The sequence below is a fragment of the Narcine bancroftii genome, chromosome 10 (genome assembly GCF_036971445.1).
Source record: "Narcine bancroftii isolate sNarBan1 chromosome 10, sNarBan1.hap1, whole genome shotgun sequence".
NCBI classification, from domain to species: domain Eukaryota; kingdom Metazoa; phylum Chordata; class Chondrichthyes; order Torpediniformes; family Narcinidae; genus Narcine; species Narcine bancroftii.
In genome coordinates, this window is record NC_091478.1 from 91951376 (window position 1) to 91972381 (window position 21006).

Below are 21006 nucleotides of genomic sequence, written 5' to 3' on the forward strand. Positions count from 1 at the left end.
TGTATAAAAAGTGCTGTAATTATTACATTGTCAAACCACAATGTATACAAATAACCTTGAATAAAATCTGGAATGTGCACTTTAATCATATGTGAATTGTTTGATTATAAATTGAAAACTGAGCACAGGGGCAAATAAAAGGAAAAAAAAGTCTTTGTCCCAAGTATTATGGAGGGCACTGTAAATCTATGCCAACATTATTGTTCTTCAATATCTCCTTTTCCACCAGCACCCTGTCCCAGGAATTAACTGGGACAGGGTCCAGTGCAAAAGGAACACTGGCGTCAATGAGGTCATTTCACGGTGGGATTAACCACCTCTACCCCTACTCATATCCCTGGCATTTGCTGATGCCGGCATGCTGATAAAACCAGTGGAAAAGGGACAGCAGAAAATCGACTGTGTCCAGTTGAAGGTAGAACACTCTAATCCCCCAGGGATGAGTTGTGTTCAGTGGAAAAGCAATTAGTGTCTCAGTTAATGGTGGCCCAGTGGAAATGGCACAAAGGGGTTCCTATCCTGGGACACTGCACGACCAATTAACTGGGATGGCAGTAGAAAAGGGACTCAAGTCGCATGAGCTTTTTTCATTCCTTGCATTGATGATTAAAAATTTTAAGTAATATTTACACTATATCATGGTTTTATAGTTCTGTTTTGTGGTTGTCATTTATAATGTTTTCTATCTGTTATTAAATATTAAATTAACCCATCTAGACTTTGTTCTTTATCTTATTTTCTTTATTCTTTTGTTTTTTTATAGTTTGGATCCTTGTAATTTTTTTCTGTCAATAATACTATTTTTCCATGCCTTTTCTGTCTACTGGCTGTACAGGGGCACCTGCATATTGCTCAGGTACCACAGGGAGAACAAGTACAAATCACTCAGGACAGTGAGGTAAGGTGACAGAAATTCTGTTTCCTTTTTGATTCCTTTTCACTGAAATAATTTATTCGGTAGTACTGCTAAACCCATGAAACTTGTATAATGAATTTTGTTTATAATAATGTTTATTAGGACTATTATTGTTGACAGGTTGATATGTATAAATTATATTCTAAATATTGACATAAGAAATGATTCTTTGGTATTCTCAATGGTGTTGGCTTTTGTGAGAATGTGTCCCTTAATGCCAACATTATTGATTTTTATTGATATACATATTATCAGAGAATGATTCTGAATGAAGTAGTTTTCAAGTAACATTTGAATGTGCCAAAGGTTAGCATTATATTTTAAATTACTATAATCCTCTATTTCCTCCACAACTGGTTATAGTTACAATGTATAATATTTTTGGCATGGAATTCATAGACATTGTACAAAATCTATATAATAGTCTGCTCAATTGATTTTGATCATGTTTCCCATTAATCTTACTTTACAACTGATTGTCATGTATATGTATCATGTTAAATCGTTCCTTTTTCTTAGATCTACTTGTGAAATTTTTTTTTAAAGTGAATTTATTTGCATTGTGCTCTGGATGACAAGAAGACCATTAGGAAATATATTACCTCAGTCTTATGTCATGAAGTTCTATTCCGTAATATTTTGTTGAATATCTCATCTTTAGTTTAATGTTTGAACATTTAATGAAGCTAAGATTTGCAGATATAATTCTTTGATATAATTGTTTGAAAGAGAGTCTCCTGCTAAGACACACATGAAGAACAGTTAGAGAGTCTCCTGCTAGACACACATGAAGAACAGTTAGAGAGTCTCCTGCTAGACACACATGAAGAACAGTTAGAGAGTCTCCTGCTAAGACACACATGAAGAACAGTTAGAGAGTTTCCTGCTAAGACACACATGGATACATCATGATTTTACTATTTATTCTGTGATTATTTTTGCTGGTTACTTGAGGCTGCTAGTTGCTTGAATTCTGAATAATGGGGATTTTACTGTATCTTCTGGAGGAACTCTGGTTAAGCAGCATCAGTGGAAGAAAAGAATCCTTCATCAAGACACACCAACCATTCATCAAGTTTTGATAAAGGGTCCCCAATGATGATGCTCGATCCATTGTGTCCCTCCAGCAGATTGATTGTTCCCGAACTAGATCTTCCTTGCCCCATAATTTATTCAGGTTTCCAAGCAGAATGAAGTGGAAATTGACAACTCTGAATAAATCCCTCCCCCCTCTCCACAGAGCTGACCACCAAACCCAGTAAGACCCATCTATATAGTTTGGACTTTCAGGGAAAAGAAAGATATGTCTTCAGGGTTGAGGCAGATGGGATGACCACTGCATGTTTCATTACTTTGAAGGGGTTGAGGCAGATGGGTTGAGCACTGCATGTTACATTACTTTGAAGGGGTTGAGGCAGATGGGATGACCACTGCATGTTTCATTACTTTGAAGGGGTTGAGGCAGATGGGATGACCACTGCCCCACTGCATGTTTCATTACTTTGAAGGGGTTGAGGCAGATGGGTTGACCACTACATGTTTCATTACTTTGAAGGGGTTGAGGCAGATGGGTTGACCACTGCATGTTTCATTACTTTGAAGGGGTTGAGGCAGATGGGATGACCACTGCCCCACTGCATGTTTCATTACTTTGAAGGGGTTGAGGCAGATGGGTTGACCACTGCATGTTTCATACTTTGAAGGGGTTGAGGCAGATGGGATGACCACTGCATGTTTCATTACTTTGAAGGGGTTGAGGCAGATGGGTTGAGCACTGCATGTTACATTACTTTGAAGGGGTTGAGGCAGATGGGATGACCACTGCATGTTTCATTACTTTGAAGGGGTTGAGGCAGATGGGATGACCACTGCCCCACTGCATGTTTCATTACTTTGAAGGGGTTGAGGCAGATGGGTTGACCACTACATGTTTCATTACTTTGAAGGGGTTGAGGCAGATGGGTTGACCACTGCATGTTTCATTACTTTGAAGGGGTTGAGGCAGATGGGATGACCACTGCCCCACTGCATGTTTCATTACTTTGAAGGGGTTGAGGCAGATGGGTTGACCACTGCATGTTTCATACTTTGAAGGGGTTGAGGCAGATGGGATGACCACTGCATGTTTCATTACTTTGAAGGGGTTGAGGCAGATGGGATGACCACTGCCCCATTGTATGTTTCATTACTTTGAAGGGGTTGAGGCAGATGGGTTGACCACTACATGTTTCATTACTTTGAAGGGGTTGAGGCAGATGGGTTGACCACTGCATGTTTCATTACTTTGAAAGGGTTGAGGCAGATGGGATGACCACTGCATGTTTCATTACTTTGAAGGGGTTCAGGCAGATGGGATGACCACTGCATGTTTCATTACTTTGAAGGGGTTGAGGCAGATGGGATGACCACTACATGTTTCATTACTTTGAAGGGGTTGAGGCAGATGGGTTGACCACTGCACTGCATGTTTCATTACTTTGAAGGGGTTGAGGCAGATGGGATGACCACTGCATGTTTCATTACTTTGAAGGGGTTGAGGCAGATGAGATGACCACTGCCCCACTGCATGTTTCATTACTTTGAAGGGGTTGAGGCAGATGGGATGACCACTGCCCCACTGCATATTTTATTACTTTGAAGGGGTTGAGGCAGTTGGGATGACCACTGCATGTTTCATTACTTTGAAGGGGTTGAGGCAGATGGGATGACCACTGCCCCACTGCATGTTTCATTACTTTGAAGGGGTTGAGGCAGATGGGATGACCACTGCATGTTTCATTACTTTTAAGGGGTTGAGGCAGATGGGATGACCACTGCATGTTTCATTACTTTGAAGCAAAGTTTGTGAGATAAATAAAATGTTAGTTACACATTATTCTGTTTTATTCTTCCTTAATCAGGGGAAGTAAGGGCAATTTGGTGCAAAGGTATTTCAGTTACTGCACAGAAATGGAGAGGCAACTTTAGGGCACACGACCACTGTTTTCAGACAAATGCAATAAATCCAGCCAGGCATTGGGAAAAGATGCAGTAGATGGAGATGTGATGTGCAATGAATACGATAGACAGGAGATCCCATAAATTTGAGAGTGAAAATCAAAGACTCAGATGCTGTAAAACACTCAAAGTGTAAATAGGTAAACAGAGTTCACATTTCAGTTGAAGATCTTTCTGATATTTCAGAAGCAGAGTCTTTAACTGAAATGAAAACTGTTTTTATTTTTAAAAAAATAGAAAGGTCCTGTGGTTTCATGCCAATTTCACTGAGATTAAATAACATATTGTACTACATAATTTTTGGTGTGTTTGTCTTTATTATCATTTTGTTGTTCACTGCCATCTTTTCATCTTGTCATTCCAAGTCCATGTGCTATTTGAAACTTGCAGCAAATTGGCTCTTCAATTACTTTGCTGAAGTTCTGATAATTTTTGAATGATCACTCTTTTAGTCCTGTACTTTTCATCGATAATAAACTCATTTAGAAGATATCTTCTTCTTTCTTTGGCTTGGCTTCGCGGACGAAGATTTATGGAGCGGTAATGTCCACGTCAGCTGTGTATATTCCTCACGACTATTCTTTTCCCTTCATGCATGTGATTTGTTGTTCTCTAGTTTGACACCCCAGATCCATATTAGTTTTCATGGTTTAATTCACAAATGACTGCTGTTGTTTTGTTTAAATATTGCTGAACTCTAAATGCAGCATCATTGCAGGGACACATCCTGAACCTGGCTAGTGTTTTCTCTTCATTGATCTTGGTTTACCTGCAGTACATTTCCAATACTTTGCATTTTTATTTAGTTCCAAAAGTTGCGAGCCAATCGTGGCTGAACAATACTACATTATAGTTGACTCACCATTGCAGAGCTGGTGCAGCTTTCCGAAACAAGCAATGGATTAAATCCATTGACATTTCAATTTAAGTGGAATTATGATTGATTAAAACTGTGCAGTGAATTGTGCTGGAATTTTTCTTGATCCCTGCTACCTGCACTTGAGTGACACCCAAAAACTCATGAGACTTCTGATAAGGTGTAGCGAGATCACAGCAGGTGGGTTCCTGCACAGACATTGATCCAAAAAGCTCTGACAGGAAGTAAGCCTGGGAATGCAGATTTGTGTTGTGTCTGAATCTTTGGACAGGGGTCGGGTGGGAAGGTAATCATAGATCTTAAATTGCTCTGAGAGTCGTGAAGAATTCAACACAGAGACAAGCTGTATAAACAGGCTGTATGTGGGAGAATTTAAAGGACATTACAATCGCTGTCATCTATTGGAAACATTTAATGACTGAAGAAAATAAAACAGCTGATTAAAAAAATTCATGCTTTTACAAATCAATAAAGTCATGAAATTAAAAAAAATGTGTACACAATAATGAGAGGCATAGATGAGGTAGGAAGTCAGACTCTTTCTCCCAGGGTGAAAATATCACTGATGAATTGGGTAATCTGCACAAAAATATGAAGATTAAAATAATATTTTTATTTCTTCACATATAGGGCAATCTTCAAATACATCAGGTCCATGTTAGTCAAGATGGGCAGGTAAGTTATTTTGCAATATGATTCATATTTATTACTTGTAAAAATATTCCTCAGTAGATAGTTCCTATTTGCCCAAGTGATGTAGATTTTCTGTTGGAATTTGCAGGGAAGCCATGCACATTTATGAAAATAAGACAAAATGTAATTTTAGTTTTTAAAAAAAGCTGTAATTGACTAAAGGCAAAATGAGGGTAAACATATTATCACATTGGCTTATTAATGCACTGCTAATTTCATCATTTTTTGTGGCATTGTATTCTGTTTAACTGTGCTATTGGAATCATTAAATAACCAAGCAACAAAGCCCAAGTTAAATAAAATAGAGGAGGCAGTGGCTTTATTGGGTTGATTAAATAGGATGCATAGAAATTCCTGGATTATGAATCACCTCATTTACGAATATCCAAATTCTTACAGTTTATACCATACATTTTAAAAGATTATTCAAGTTCAAGTTTATTATCCAGTTGTTCAAGTGCAACCAGATGAAACAGCATTCTCTGGTCCTCGGTGCAAAAATATGCAAATACATATACAGATATCACACACATACAGCAAATGATATATATTCAGTAAGTATATACATATAAAAATAAATAAATATTGTTGAATAAATAATAAACTCTTGGAGGATTTGCACGAGTAGTTCATTCAGTTGTTCAGCAGTCTCACTTACTGTGGGAAGGAACTGTTTCTCAGTCTGGTGGTTCTGGCTCTGATACTCTTGTATCTCTTTCTCGATGGGAGTAACTGATAGATGATGTGTGCAGGGCAGTAGGGGTTCTCAAAGATCGTGCCGATATGGGGGGAGGGAGATTCCAGTGATCCTCTCTGCCACTCTTGGGGTCCTGTGGATTGATCTCTGATCCAATGCTCTACAGCAACAGAAGTATACTCTGAAGTAGCTGGGCATGACACTCTCAGTAGGGTTCCTGCACAAAGATGACAGGATGGTGGCCAGTAGGGTGGCAGCCAGAGCTCACCGGATCTCTGCTTCGGCACTTCAAGGCGCCACTCTATGGAGCTGGTGTTGAGGGACCAGGTGAAATTCTCAGCCAAGTGCACTCCAAGAAACTTGCTACTTTGACGACCAACGATAGAGCAGTCAGTGGAGAGTGATCCCCTTGGCCCTCCTGAAGTTGACAACCATCTCTTTTGTTTTATTAACATTCAGATGCAGGTTGTTGGCACTGCACCAGTCCGTTAGTGACTGCACTTCATCTCTGTACACTGACTCATTGTTCTTGCTGATCAGGCCCACCACGGTCATATCCTCAGCGAACGATGAAGTGGTTCAAGCTGTGTTTTGCTGCACAGTCAAGAATCAGCAGAGTGAACAGCAGTGGACTAAGCCCACAGCCCTGAGGGGTCCCCCTGCTCAGGGTAATGGTCTTGGAAGTGCTGTTTCCGATCCGGACTGCCTGTCCCCGTCAGGAAGTCAAGAATCCAATTGCAGAGGGAGGTGTTTAGCCCCCAACAGGCTCTACTTCTCTATCAGGTACTGAGATATGATTGTGTTGAATGCCGAACCGAAGTCCATAAACAACATTTGAACATGCATGTCCTTATTTTCCAGATGGCTGAGGACTAGATGGAGGGTGGTGGTGATGGCATTGTCTGCAGAGCAGTTGGATCTATATGCAAACTGCAGGGGGTCCAGTGAGGGGTGCAGCAGGAGCTTGATGTGCCCCATGACTAGACTCTCAAAGCACTTCATGACAGTAGTCATTGAGACAGGACACGAATGACTTCTTTGGCACGGGGTCAATGGTGGCAGCTTTAAAGCACGTTGGAACCATGTTGCTGCTCAGGGAGATGTTAAGGATGTCAGTGAGAACTTCTGCCAGCTGAGCTGAACAGCCCCTGAGCACTCTGCCAGGAATGTTATCCAGACCAGCAGCTTTCCATGGGTTGACCTTGCCTAACACTCTCCTCACATTGGCCATTGTAAGACATAGCACCTGATCATTTGGAGGAGAAGGGGTCTTCTTCACCGCCACTTTATTTTTCATCTCAAAACGCACGTAGAAGTTCTTCAGTGCATCTGGGAGGGAGGCATCACCAGCACAGGAGATAATGTAGTTTTGTGGTTGGTGAAATCTTAAATGCCCTTCCACATGTGTCACGTGTCCTTGCTGCTTCAAAGCAATTTGTTTACTGATAGCAAATGATATTTGCTCATGCTATCTGCCTGGATTTTAAATACCATCAATTTTTTGAGAATCAATTAACCATTTAAGTGCAGACTGGTATGCTGCACTCCTTGTCCAGCTTGCTGTTTCTTTCCATCTTCATCACCTCTCCCTTGTATCTTGCTTCTCTCAAGGTTATTAGCTAATGTATTAGTTAAGCTTCACATTATTTTCCATTATCATTGTCCAAGATAGCTGTCCCTCTTATCTGGAGATTTTTAATTTACAGTTTGCAAATGTGACAATCCAAGAAACACACAGGAAAAGGATAATTAAATATAAAACAAATAATTTTTTCATTAATCTTTTGCATGATTCATCTTTTGGCAATGTGAACTTACCTTATTTGATAATGACCAGTACGTATATCTAAAATGGCTGTCATATTTCACAAAGAGCCAGAGATAGAATATATTTGATTAATGATTCATGTCTCAATCTTAGCTTTCAACTATCTGCTGTACCAACAGATGTTTTCCTTAAAGTAAATCATTTTTTTTGGCAGAAAATGCCTGGATGTGCCCAGACCTGCTGATAAACTGGTAGCATATCAGAATCCATGAGGAATGGCATCACAGCTACCTTAAGTGCACAATAAAAATTTGAGAGAATTAATAACAATAAACTACTGTAACAATGAGGAAATACTGTGGAAAAGTGATTACAATCATTCAGAATTTTGCAAGAAGTTCAGCAAGGCACAAACTAATTGGAAGCTAAATTTCAAACAAGACTGGAAATTTTACTTCACTACACAGAATGTTACTAATCCATTTGCTTGCTTTGAGGCAAATCTGTTTTCAATGGCATGTATTATATGTGCATAGAGACCTTATCTTTACCAGGCTCCTTTCCCACTGCCTGTCCCACTAACCCCAGGTCAGTTCCTTGACCAAAACAACCAATTGTTGGTATCATTTGGCTATCAAAAACATTTCTGTTTTACAAAGGAATTTCACATTTTAGAATTTAAAAGCCTTTGGAAAATCATCCAAACTAAACAATAGTTTAGAATGTTCTTGTAGATTTATGGCTGGCATCCACAACTATTAGAATTGCGAGCATATGTGTTCTTTTGAACTTTAATGCCGGGTTGCTTTGTTTGTAGCACAGATCATTTATAGAACAATTATAAAAATAATTCTTCAAATTTAGGGTGAGAAAAATCAAGCACATTTAAAAAAAAAATTTAATCAAATATTTATGATAAATTAAATGAAAAAAATTGACTATTGGGAGAAAGGTCAGTGGTTGCTTTTCTTGAGATTTGAGTTAATTTCTATTTATTTAAATTTATTTTTGGTGTTTACAGATGTGAACCAAAGTTTTTCATACTATTATTTATTTTAAAGCAAAACAATTGTTCAGTTGCTACAATTGACCCAATTGACTGACAGTTTTGTCGTCTAAGATTCTTGGAGATGAAGGAAGCAGGGGACTGACATAAATTTATTGACTGTCAAAGTAACCTGAGATTCCACTGGTGAAACGGCTCATTGACTGCTCTCGGTCTGCTAAGTAAGGAGCATGTCAAGCTTCTGAACATTAAAAGAATCAAGGAATAGGGGGATAGAGCTGAAAAGTGGTACTGAAGTAGAAAATCAGCCAGGATCTTATTGAATGACAGAAGAGGTTCCAAGGGTCAAGTGGCCTAGTCATGCTCCTACTTCTTATGAAGCTGCACAAACATAAATGCCCTGGTGTCATAATCATGAAGTTCTTTGAATAATAAAAATCCATTGTCTGCACCAGATATCAGAGAAAACCTCTTGTTGCCTTTAATCTCACATCCAGAAAATCTTCATTCACTCAGGCCCTCTGCTTTGTGGCTTATATGTCCCACAAATAAACGTAAATATACTGTGAGTATTCTAAAAGCATTAACACATCAAAATAGGTAATTGGAAATGATATTAACCAACTCTTATCTGTCCAAAATTTACCCACCTTTCTTGAGAATATTTCTAGATCCCTGCTTTTTTTTTCCAATTGTGATGGCAGAGCAATAATCAGTTTTGAACCAAAGCCTTGATCATGGACCCAGTCCAGTCTTGATATTATTAGTGAATGTACTGAGAAAGCAACAATTGTCCCATTGTTAATCTAATTTTATCTTTCCACAACCATCTCTGTAGCCATTGTACCTGATCATTTTATAAAGGTGAGAAAAATTCCACTTTCAATGCAATAGTGCCAAACAAACTCACTTACAAAATCCTATCCCTCTGTCTCCTTTCCTCCAACTCCCAACCTTCTTCTCTTCCTTCTCATTATCAGAGAGCTACTCTTCTTAGCCCTTTGCCCTCTCCCCATCATTTCTCAACTTCTTTCTCTTCTACCCTCCCACCTGTATCTACCTCTTATCTCTAAGGTGTTAGCCTGTCTTCTGCTCCCTCCCCTTGACCATTTTATTCAGGAGTTTCTCTCTTTTTTGTTATTCCTGACAAAGGGAGCAGGCCCAAAATGGTGGTTACCTTTTACTTCCTATGAATGCTGCGTGACCCGGTGACTTTCTCCAGCACATTTGTATTTTGGTCTTGACCCCAGCATCTGCAGATATCCTTGTTTAATGTCCTCAACCTCCGTAAACTTGCCCTCAGCACTTTCCTTTGTAATTCACTCCATGACTTTCTGTCCTGCAGGCCACAATTAATGAGGATTGGTGACAGCATGCCTTCATATATCCTCAGCACTGGGGACCCACAAACTATACTTTCATTCTGCGACTCCTTCTACATCCACATGTGGTCAAACACCGCTCCAACTCCATCTGTAATTTTGTAGATTACACCACCATCATGCGCAGGATCTCTAACAAGGACAAGTTGGAGGATAGAAGGCTGATAGAATTACCAGTGACTGGTGCTGGGACAATAATCTTTTTACATTTTAGAAAGAGTAAGACACTAGAAGAGAGTTAGATCTCTCTCACTAGTCCACATCAATGGAGCTGAGGTGGAGATAGTTGAGAGCTTTTAAGTTCCAAGGAATAAACATCTCCATTGTCCTGTTCCATACATGGCAACGCAATAGCTAAAAATCACATTAAGTCCATGTTTTGGGTAAACTTATACCTCTCACTTTGTTCGTTTTAGATTGGTCACAGTGTTCGAGCTACCGAAAGAAAATAGACACACACACCGAGAGCAGTTCAGTTTATACAAGTCTTTATTACTAAATCTAAAGCTGAATTCACACTACAATGTGCAAGCCCTTCCCAATTATACTTATCAACGCCTGGACTGGTCCCAACTGTCGAAGCGAGGCAACGACTGCACACTTGTAGTAGGTTGTCGGGGTGCCGGTAGCAGCTTCTCTACCTCCCTCGACTGGGACGTTAGCTGGACTCTTGAAGTTCTTCTTCTTGCTGAGAGATGTAGCCACCTCTTCCAGAGTCTCTCTCTCTTCGGCAGTGGGACCAGGGCTTATATTACCCAAAAGTTGTTTACTTCAAATCCTATCTCTTTGAACAAATGGTTTATTATCTTCTTCTTGCTGAGAGATGTTGCCACCTCTTGGAGAGTCTCTCACTTCAGCAATGGGACCATGGCTCATATCACCCCAAAAGTTGTTTACCTCAAATCCTATCTCTTTGAACAAATGGTTTAATTATCTTCAAGGTCTCCTGACAGTCTGCGACCAACAAATTTAAACTGCTCTGGGCCTCATAAGTGTAAATTAGATAATGTCTTCCAATTCAACTGCATCCTGGGCCCCATGGTGGGTGTTTACTAAATATGCATCCTGGGCTCATGGTGGAATTTAGATTATGTCTGCTGATTCCAAACGGATTCTCAGCCTTGCAGCTGCAGAAGTAAAAACACAGTTTAATTCTTTCATTACAGTCCATTATTATTTTTTTTTGTATTAAAATCTTAGTTTTATATAATATGAAGGAGAAAATGTCAATAGCTATTGTTAATGTTCAGGCTACAACTTAGTTTCTAAATAATTTGAAGAAGAAACCATCAATAACAACTGTTAGCATTTTTATTTTAAAAAATTTATTTATTAGTATCTTACATATATTTCAAATGAGCTTGCAATATCATTACACAGTAGATACTAAATAATTTTCAATTTTTCCCCCGATGTCCCACCTTCCCTAACCCCTACAGATAGAAAAAGATAGAAAAAAAGAAAGCACACATTCATAGTGATACTTATAATACCATAATATATTTCTTTGTGTAAATACCAGAATTTCAAGGGGGAGTTGGATGAGGAGGTCTGGATTAATCTATATCCATAAATCTCATATAAGGCTCCCATATTTGACAAAATTTGTCATAATCATCTCTCATATTATATAATTTATTCTAATGGGAGATGTTTTATTTCATTAAACCATTCTTCTATTTTAACATTACTTTCCATTTTCGCTATTGCTTTTGCTAAACTCAAAAAAACTCTTTTTATATTCGTCTAACCCCAACTTGATATCTTGATCATATATATTTCCCAACAAAATGATTCTTGGATCTAATTTAACCCTTATTTTTAATATCTTCTCTAACACAGCACATAATTCTTTCTAAAAATCTTTTACCTTTTCACGCAACCGTACTGAATGCAAAATATTACCAACCTCTTTTTTACATCTAAAACATTGAATAGAAAATTTGAGATTGTTTTACAGGTTCAATCTTCATGACATTTGATCAATTAAAGGAGAGATATGGGATATTGCAAAATACAATATTTGTATATTATCAATTAAGATCATATTTGAAGTAGAAAATAGGAACAGATTTGATACTTCCGGAATTTGAATACGTTATAACAGACACTTTTATTATTTGAAGGTTTATAACCACTATGTATAATAAATTACAAGAAACAGAGAAAAAAGATCTGTATAAAACTAAACTGAAATGGGAGCAGGACTTAAATATACAAATTCAAGAAGAAATATGAACGAAATTATGTTGCGCCACTGTAACTAATACAATTAATGTTAGATATCAAATGGTTGAATATAATTTTTTTACATCACATATTATACATCTTATAAGTTGAATAAATTTAACTACTGTTAGCGTTCTTGACTTTGGTTTAGGAATGGCTTCTAAATAATATCTCGCAGAAAGATCCTGTAATGAAATGGGATGTTCACCAATCCTGTTCACATCAATGTCAAAACTTTCTTTCACAGATTTGGTGTCATGTTCGTGACAGTGTCAATCTTCATAAAGATTCTTCCACAGATCCCTCCTTGTTAATTTTTTGGATTAACAAACTCAAATCTATTTCATTTATCTCAACTTTAGTGTTTGCATTCTCAAAATTTAGCAATATTTTGCCATGAAAGAGGGTATTATAACCCACAGGGTATGGGTTCATTGCCAGTTATTTATCCTCATCACATCGATCATCTTCTATCTTATTTGGGTTGTAATACTTTACCATTTCTTTTTGGCTCTTAACTAGCGTTGAAATATGTTTGTCAGTTGTCATCTACTGTGAGTAATTGTTTGGCAAAATATTTTCACGCCACCAATAATAAAGCAAATAGAGCAACAAATAATTAAACCAATCATTATTATAATCAGTATCTTGTGTGCAAACCAGGTCCCTAATCCAATGCCGCAAATTACCCCACCCTCCCTTGGATGGTATCTTTAGTCTTTTAACGTGTTCACTTATGTGATTCAACAGATTGGTAATACTTTCAGAATTATTGGGAATGCAAGTGCAAGATTCTTTGCTAATCAAAGCACAAGTGCCTCCCTCTTCTGCAAATAAATAATATATTTTTGAGAGTAACTGTTCTCCTAACTATCATTTCATCATTTATTTTTTAATGCTCTCTGCTGCATCATTGACTAGCTCTAAAATAGAGATCAGATTATTAATCTCGTGACAATCTGGTAATGTGCAGCTGGCGGTGTTCCTGTGCATTGGCTGTCCTTGTCTTTCCTGTGTCAGGTTGGGAGGTGCTGTAGTACATTGAGTAGGAAAAATTAAAGTTTGAGGTGGCTGATGGGATGCCAAGCAAATGGGCTGCTTTGTCCTGGATGAGCTTTTTGACAATTGTTGACATTGTACCTCATCCAAGTAAATGGAAAGTATCCCACCACACTTTTGACTTGCTCCATATCGATATGGGAAGGCAGTGGGTGTGATGCAGTGAATCATTTGCAACAGAATACTTTGCCACTGACTGCTATTGATGAAGCTGGCCAAGCAGAGTTTTTAGTTCATGGTGAACTCTAGAATATTGATTATGTGAGAGCTGCAATGGTTGTGCCATTGATAATAAGGACAGATGGTGGAATCTTGAGTGAACAAAGAGAAGCTGGACGGCCTTAGCGGGTCAGGCAGCATCGTCAGAGAGAAATGATCAGTCAACGCTTTGGGCCAGGACCCTTTACCAAGAGAGTCCCGACCTTGTCTGCCTGTTGTTTTATTTGTAGTGTAATTGTTATTTCTCACTTTTCAGTGTGATTATTTCTTCTCACTTACCAGCTATTGCCTGAATGTTGTCTGGGAGTTGGCTGCATGTGGATATGGGAAATTTCATTTGCCGAGGAGTTAAAGATAGAATTAAAAATTGAATTATCAGCAAATGTCCCTTATTCTGGAAGGAAAGTCATTGGTGAAGCAGGTTTGTTAGGCCTTGGATATTTGTGCTGATAAACTCCTGCAATAGGGACTGTGCTGGAAGGATTGGATTCTGGCAAACGCAACCATCTTCACCTGAAATGTTTCCAACATCTGGAGTGTTTACCCTTTGAACAACATTGACAAGGCACTTTTGTTTGTAACATTCAAATTCTATTTTTCTTCCATACCCTTGATCTACTATTTCAATAAGCATCTTTAGATCAAAACCAAACTGAATATATGTTAAGATAAATATGCCAAAGCAATCTGTTTATTACAATATGCTTGCATTTTATAGGTGTTGCAAGGTGCACAGTTAATTGCAGTGGCTTCTGCTGAACATGGAACCAGTGGAGTAGATGGATCACCGCTGCAGGGAAGTGACATCCAGGTGCAATATGTACAACTTGCACCAGTGACAGATCATACCGCAGCAGCTCACGTGAGTAAGAATATCGATTAAGTCAATTTATTACCATGCATGCTTTGTTATTTGCCTTAATGAAGAAACATTTTAAATTCAGTTTAAAGTAGTTACATCTCAGTCCTCTGATGGAAGAACAATGACTGGAACTAATTTATCGGTAAAGAATCATTCTTTTTAAACTTCAGGTAGAATTCTGTAAAGATTATTTTTAAGAAAATGGGGGGGGGGGTGGTGGGGGCGGTGGGAAAGGAAGCAAAGGGAAGGGAATAGGGCCATTGCTTCATAGACAGCCCTTATTTTCTTGGAGAAAGTCCACAAAAAGAGGATGGTTCTTTGTGCTGGAGGAGCAAGAAACAGTCAAAGATGATAACTATATATATCAAGAAGGAAATGATGACAGAACTGACCTCCAGGAACAAGTTCTGCTGTACAGTGGAGCGAATTAGGAAGAGATCTTGTGTCCTGAAAAAATTGTGAGAGGGAAAGGTGTGCAACTTACACTTACTGTAATACCTATAGCTGTACTACAGTGAACAATCAGATGGCAGGTTTCTGTTCCAATTACTCACTCCCTAAACCCCATCCCCACCAGGACAGGCAGCAATTAGAAAAAAAGAAACAAAGTTAATGTATCAAGTCAATGACTTATTATTGGAATTTTCTGATGAAAATTCAACAACCTGAAAAATTGAGCACATCTTCCATTTGTCTGCTTGGATTTCTATAAGTCAAGTTTCTTGTCATCTAATTACACAAGTACAACCCAACGAAACAGCATTCTCTGGCCTCGGTTCAAAACATGCAGGCGCACAACCAGACATAACACACATACAGACAAACAATACATATACATTGAAGATCCAAGTCCAATTTTTTCAAAGGTTTAAACAAGTATCGACATCTTTTATTGTGAATGTGTGTTGCCAGCTCCATTACTGCTCCACTGGTGGATTTCTTATAAGACCCAACAGGGAGGCACAAATTTCTGTAGGCTTCAAAGTTTTCAGGCTGTTAATTTATCTCAAGTACTTGATGGTGCTGGTACAATGAGGTTAAAAAGAAACATAGCCAAAATAGGGCAACATGGTAAGCATGAAGCTGTACAGCACCAGGGACCTGGGTTCCGATCAGGCGCTGTCTATAAAGAGTTTGTATGTTTTCCCTGTGTCAGCATGGGATGGCATTGGTTTCCTCCCACTTTCCAAAGATGTGCGGGTTTAGTAGAATAGTCACATAGATGTATTTGGTTGGCATGTGCTCATGGGCTGGAGACATGCTGTATCTTAAGTAAACTGAACTAAATATTCTTCACTCTGCTTCCCCTGCAATCTGATGGCTTTTTTTCTCTTATTTAAAGTACTTTTATTTTGAGCAAGTAGAAAGATTGAAACCCTGATTTTATGTGCCCAGATTTAAAGCGAATTTGGATATAATAAGATGAGTCATTGGACTCAGCAGTCAGCTCGTCATGTGTAGAGAAGGGTCTGGGGATAGCCTTATCAACATGCCAATCCACCACAGAAGATGATGATGACGAGCCAGATTTGTATGGCTTCACAGAGGAAGATGTGCATGAGGCATGGAGCAAAGAAGAGCTATACCAGTGGTACCCTGCCGACAACAAATGCCCAACATATGAGCACCTGATGGATGCCGAGATCATCCGCAACGTAACTATAGCACCGACAGAGGCAAGTGTACCAGTCCTTGAACCACAAGATGATAATGAAGAGCCTCCATCCCTACCCCGAAAAGTGTCTGAAGCCATTGAACACCTCGAGGCAAACCTCCATTGGCTGGAGACCCAGGAGGTGGACCACATAAAAAGCCTCCAACTCAGAAGCATTCCAGATTTTGCTCGAAGCCAGTGACATGCTACGTTCAAGCACGGAACAGTCGATCAACTTTTGTAAGAAATAAACTGTAAATAATAATTGCTAATATTCTTGAATGTTCTTGAAATCGCTGATTTTTCTTGAACCCTGATTTAGCGTGACCCTGCTTTTCTCGCGATGACATTTTATGGACCTCAATGATCGTGTTATAATGGGCCCACACTATAGTTTTGTAGCTATCACTCCAATTTTCAAAAATGCTAACAGAACTGAGTTAGTTTTCCACTTGGATTATTACTATGCCTGTGTTAGTCTGTCAATCTCAGATTTGAAAATTAAAAAATAATCATGATTACAGGAGAGATTCAAACTGCTAATACCATATGCATGTAAAAATGTTTCCTCTTAACTTCATCCCCAATACATAACAACCAGCAGAAATAATTTCTATCTACCCAACTAGCTTCTCTTAATACTTCCAAAACTGAAATCAGATCACCTTCCAGGAAGCATAACCACAATTTGGGTAATTATCTGCAACAGCACCCTCTCCAATGTTTATACAGAGAATGTACATTTGGGTATTTCAATCCAGATATTTTCATGGTTATAAATAACATTGGATCAGGGTATATTACTAATTTTTGATAAATTAATTTGGATGTATTTTGCTTCTTTTTCTTTGAGCAGCATTATTCAATCCCTATTTCTCAGGAACTCATTGTGATGGATTGCAAATTAAGTACATTATAACCTTTATAATTTTTATACTAGGTTTCTTCAGGTATTGTGCTGTCTATCGAGGATCAAAAAGTGTTCTTTTTTTACCTCTTGTTCTGTAATTTGCTTCATAAATTTACCTGTTTTAAGTTTCTCAAGAACATATATAAAACATATAAATTATGTTAATGCAAAGTTTCAAAAAGTAAAATGTATATTTCCAATTTTTAATTATTTTATGAAGAATTTTACATAATTTGCATTTTTCTGTCCTTTTTCAGGGAACAGAAGGTCTTGCAGCCTCAATTCAGCCCGAAATGAAAATTGAACATGGAGCAATCCAAATTCAACAAGGAGAGAATGGAGAAGTTGTCCAAATCCAGATGCCAGTTAATACTGTCAGCAGTTAAAATTAAACAAACAGAACTATAACAGAGACAGCTTATACAAAAAAACAAACTGCCAATCAGCAGGTTACACAATATAGCAGCCAAACTTGAAGCCCTGCACATTGCAAAAGAATAAAGCATTTATGTGCCCTGTTGAGAAGTGTAAAAATATTTTGAATCATTTGATGAATTTGTTTTCTGTAAGAAATTGCATCAAACTATTTTTGACATTGGGATCAACCGTTAACCATTTACAGAACAAAAGTTCTTGAATCCAGAAAATGCCATGTCAGCTTTCACCATTTTTAAGGGGTTTGGGACAACTACAGTTGTATCTTCACTGCAACTGTACATTTTGGACTGCTATACTGAATGACATAGTTGCTTTAAACTTTGAAGAGATATTTATGAATTGTATCATACATTATATGCAGAATTCAGGGAATTTATTTTGTTGTTATTATTTGCAGTTGTATTTACATAAGGACAGAACCGGAAAAGATTTTTTTGTAACTAATACTGTTCAAAAAATATAGCAGTTAATTATGGAAGTTCATTTCAATTATTGTGAAAAAGAATAGCACAGCATAGCCAGTTCTTTCTGCCTTAAATGAAAAACATTTTATTGCTTAGTTTAGGTGCAGCAGCCAAGGTATTACTTTCAGCCTATATCATTTAAGAAAACCGCAGATACTGTTTTTGCACTATCCTGCAGACTGACTTACCGTAATTACTGTTGTGCTAGAGAACCAATCATGTAAGAAGCAATTAAATCAATGAAAACCCTGGTCATTGCTCTTGACTTTTAAACATAGAAAGCATTGGGAAGGAATATGATGTCAAAAATAATTGTGGAAACATTAGCCCCTTTCACACTCGCAAGTGGTCCCAAGAATTAACGGCCAATCAGCCTTTCAAGTGTCTAGTGTGAAAGGAAAATCTTCTCAACGCTGCCATCAGATAACATCATCTCATGCTAAGGAATAACAGTTTCGACCCCTAGTACAATCCCCGGCATCTGTAAATGTTGGCACTGCAATTAGGCAAGTGTAGAATGGACAACAGTGGATTGTTGAATTGAAATGAACCAAGTTTTTGCATGAGTGCAGGAATGTCAAGGAACAAAAGATTAAAGTGAAGGTATAAACTTTGCTGTGGGAAAGTTGCAGCGGGAGAGAGAGTGGAAATAAATTGCAATAAATAGCAATAGCAGACAATTTTTAAACAACGTGGGAAAGTGGGTAGCACTATAGCACACAATTTATAAAGTCAGGTAAAAGGCCACAGCGGAACTGACTTCCCAAAAAGCAATGCAGCAGAGAAACCTTTCCATGAGTGCTCTGTGCATACAGCCCTTTCTCTGCCACATGGCATTCTGGGAGGGCAGGTCCACCATCACTTTTTCCCACGGTCTTTATAAATTGTGCGCTACAGTGTTACCAACTTTCCCATGCTGCTTAAAAATCATCCACTATTGCTATTTATTGCTAGCACTTTCCCATGGTCCCTTATAAAAGTTTATGTAGGTCAGCACAACAACAGGGGCTGAAGAGTTCAGACTGTGCTGTACATAAAGCTTAATTATGTTATAATTAGGCATGATTAATTTTGTTCAAATACAAGATCATTAATATATTGGTCAGGATTTAGAGCAAGTCCACCATTGCTCAATGTGTCATGACGTCACCGGTAGAAGGAAGAACAGTCTGGGAATGGCAAGTGTGAAAATATTCAGTCTGCCAGTTAGGAGTTGTCAAGTGTGAATTCCTATCCCAGGACACTGTACAGCCAATTTAGAAGGACGCAAGTGTGAAAAGGGTGATTGTTATTTTTTGTAACAGTCATTGCTTTATGAGGTAGTAAACCATGCAAAGATGAATTTATTGTTTTTGTTTATCACTATTACATCTAAAGTTAAAAATATTTATTTTCCTGAGAATTCCAAATGTACAATTTTCATTATCAGTGATATGTGACTAGTTGTCATCTGGTATTGCACTTAAGTTCGAGTTCTTTAAACTGTTGGAATGAAATTTTTCTTTCAAATTATCATTCAAAGATTAATGGTTTATTGATGTTTAAGTTAGCTGATCAAAAAATAGGATAAAGGCGCAGAGAAGGAGGATCAGATGTTTAGAAAATCAAGAAGTTGAATCAGTTTGGGTAAGGAACAGCAACTGGTGCAAAAAGGTAAGAGGATGAATTTGTGGATTTTATAAATGAGGATGTTTTTAAATGAGTATGACGAGGAACTAATGAAAGAATACTTTTAAATCTAATATTCTTGCATGGGAAAAAGCGTTAAGGTGTCCAGCATTAGAAACATATTGGGTGTACAATATTAAACATGAATGACAAAAAAAACATCCAGGTTTGGTATTAATTCAAAGAACAGAACATTCAATGATGTAAAGCATCTGTAAGCTTGAGGATTGGAAAAAGTCAAAATTTAGCAAAGTAGGACCGGTATGTTGATAAAGAATGTGTAAGTGAGTCAGTTAGTATAAAACAGATATTTTAAGAGTGTGGATATGTAAAAAAAATGTTTAGCAAAAGTTAATGCAAAAAGTTCTGCGGTTCACTTGGAGAGTAAAACAAGAACAATGATATTGGAGAATAAGAAAAAGGCAGAGAAACATATATTCGGTCCTTGCAGAAAGTTCCAGAGATATTGGAGTACGATAGGTCTAAAGTGAATGAAGAGCTTGAAGATGTTAATATTGGTCAACAACCAGTATTGGATATATGAATGGGACTGAAGGGAACACATGGCAACCAAAAATTACACCCTAAGATTACGGGAATAAAATAATGTTCAGGTTAAAGATCTTCCTGAATAGTGAAGTATGCACAGGGGACTGAATGTTCTATTATTTATTTTAAATTTTTTATATTACTATTGAATTCCCTCATTCATGTTTCACAATTATCATTGCCTTGTTCGGTTCATGCACAGCATTAAATCTGTGCTAAAGTTGAAAATGGTGCAGACAATTTACAATATAGAATTTATCTTCATATAGGCTTATTTAAAGATTTCAAGAATTATTCGCCACCTTTTATTTCAATTAAATGCAATTGTCTTGGATACACAACAGAAATATTTTGTTCAGCTATGTTAGTCTTTGCAGAATCCTCTATTCTTGTCTTCCACACATGAACTGTTCTCTCTTCTATTAAATACTATTTGTTTCATTCTCTCCCTGTGGTTGTGATTTCCACATATGTACATGGAAATTGGGAGCAGATTTAAGGTTATTCAACAGGATCGTAGCTGATCTGACTGTAACCATTTGCCTCCCCTCAGTAAACTTTCAACTAACCCCTTGCTTATCAACAATCTATTTCCCTCTGCCTTAAAAATATTCATAG

At 37.8% G+C, this 21006-nt stretch overlaps 1 protein-coding gene across 8 annotated transcripts in view; it reads left to right on the top strand.

Moving 5' to 3' along the window:
* Positions 1-18426, top strand: part of banp (BTG3 associated nuclear protein) — a 97839-nt gene extending 79413 nt beyond the window's left edge. For 5 of the 8 annotated variants that reach the window (XM_069901834.1, XM_069901832.1, XM_069901833.1 and 2 more), the window contains 4 exons: positions 827-898; positions 5421-5465; positions 14562-14705; positions 17527-18426. In XM_069901834.1, the coding sequence (XP_069757935.1) occupies positions 827-898; positions 5421-5465; positions 14562-14705; positions 17527-17655 (390 nt within the window). In that variant the 3' untranslated portion in view covers positions 17656-18426. Of the gene's footprint in view, positions 1-826; positions 899-5420; positions 5466-7041; positions 7554-14561; positions 14706-16100; positions 16600-17526 lie in introns of those variants that run through there. The other 3 variants (XR_011345881.1, XM_069901835.1, XM_069901836.1) reach the window with 3 other exon arrangements.
* The last annotated feature ends 2580 nt before the right edge of the window (positions 18427-21006 follow it).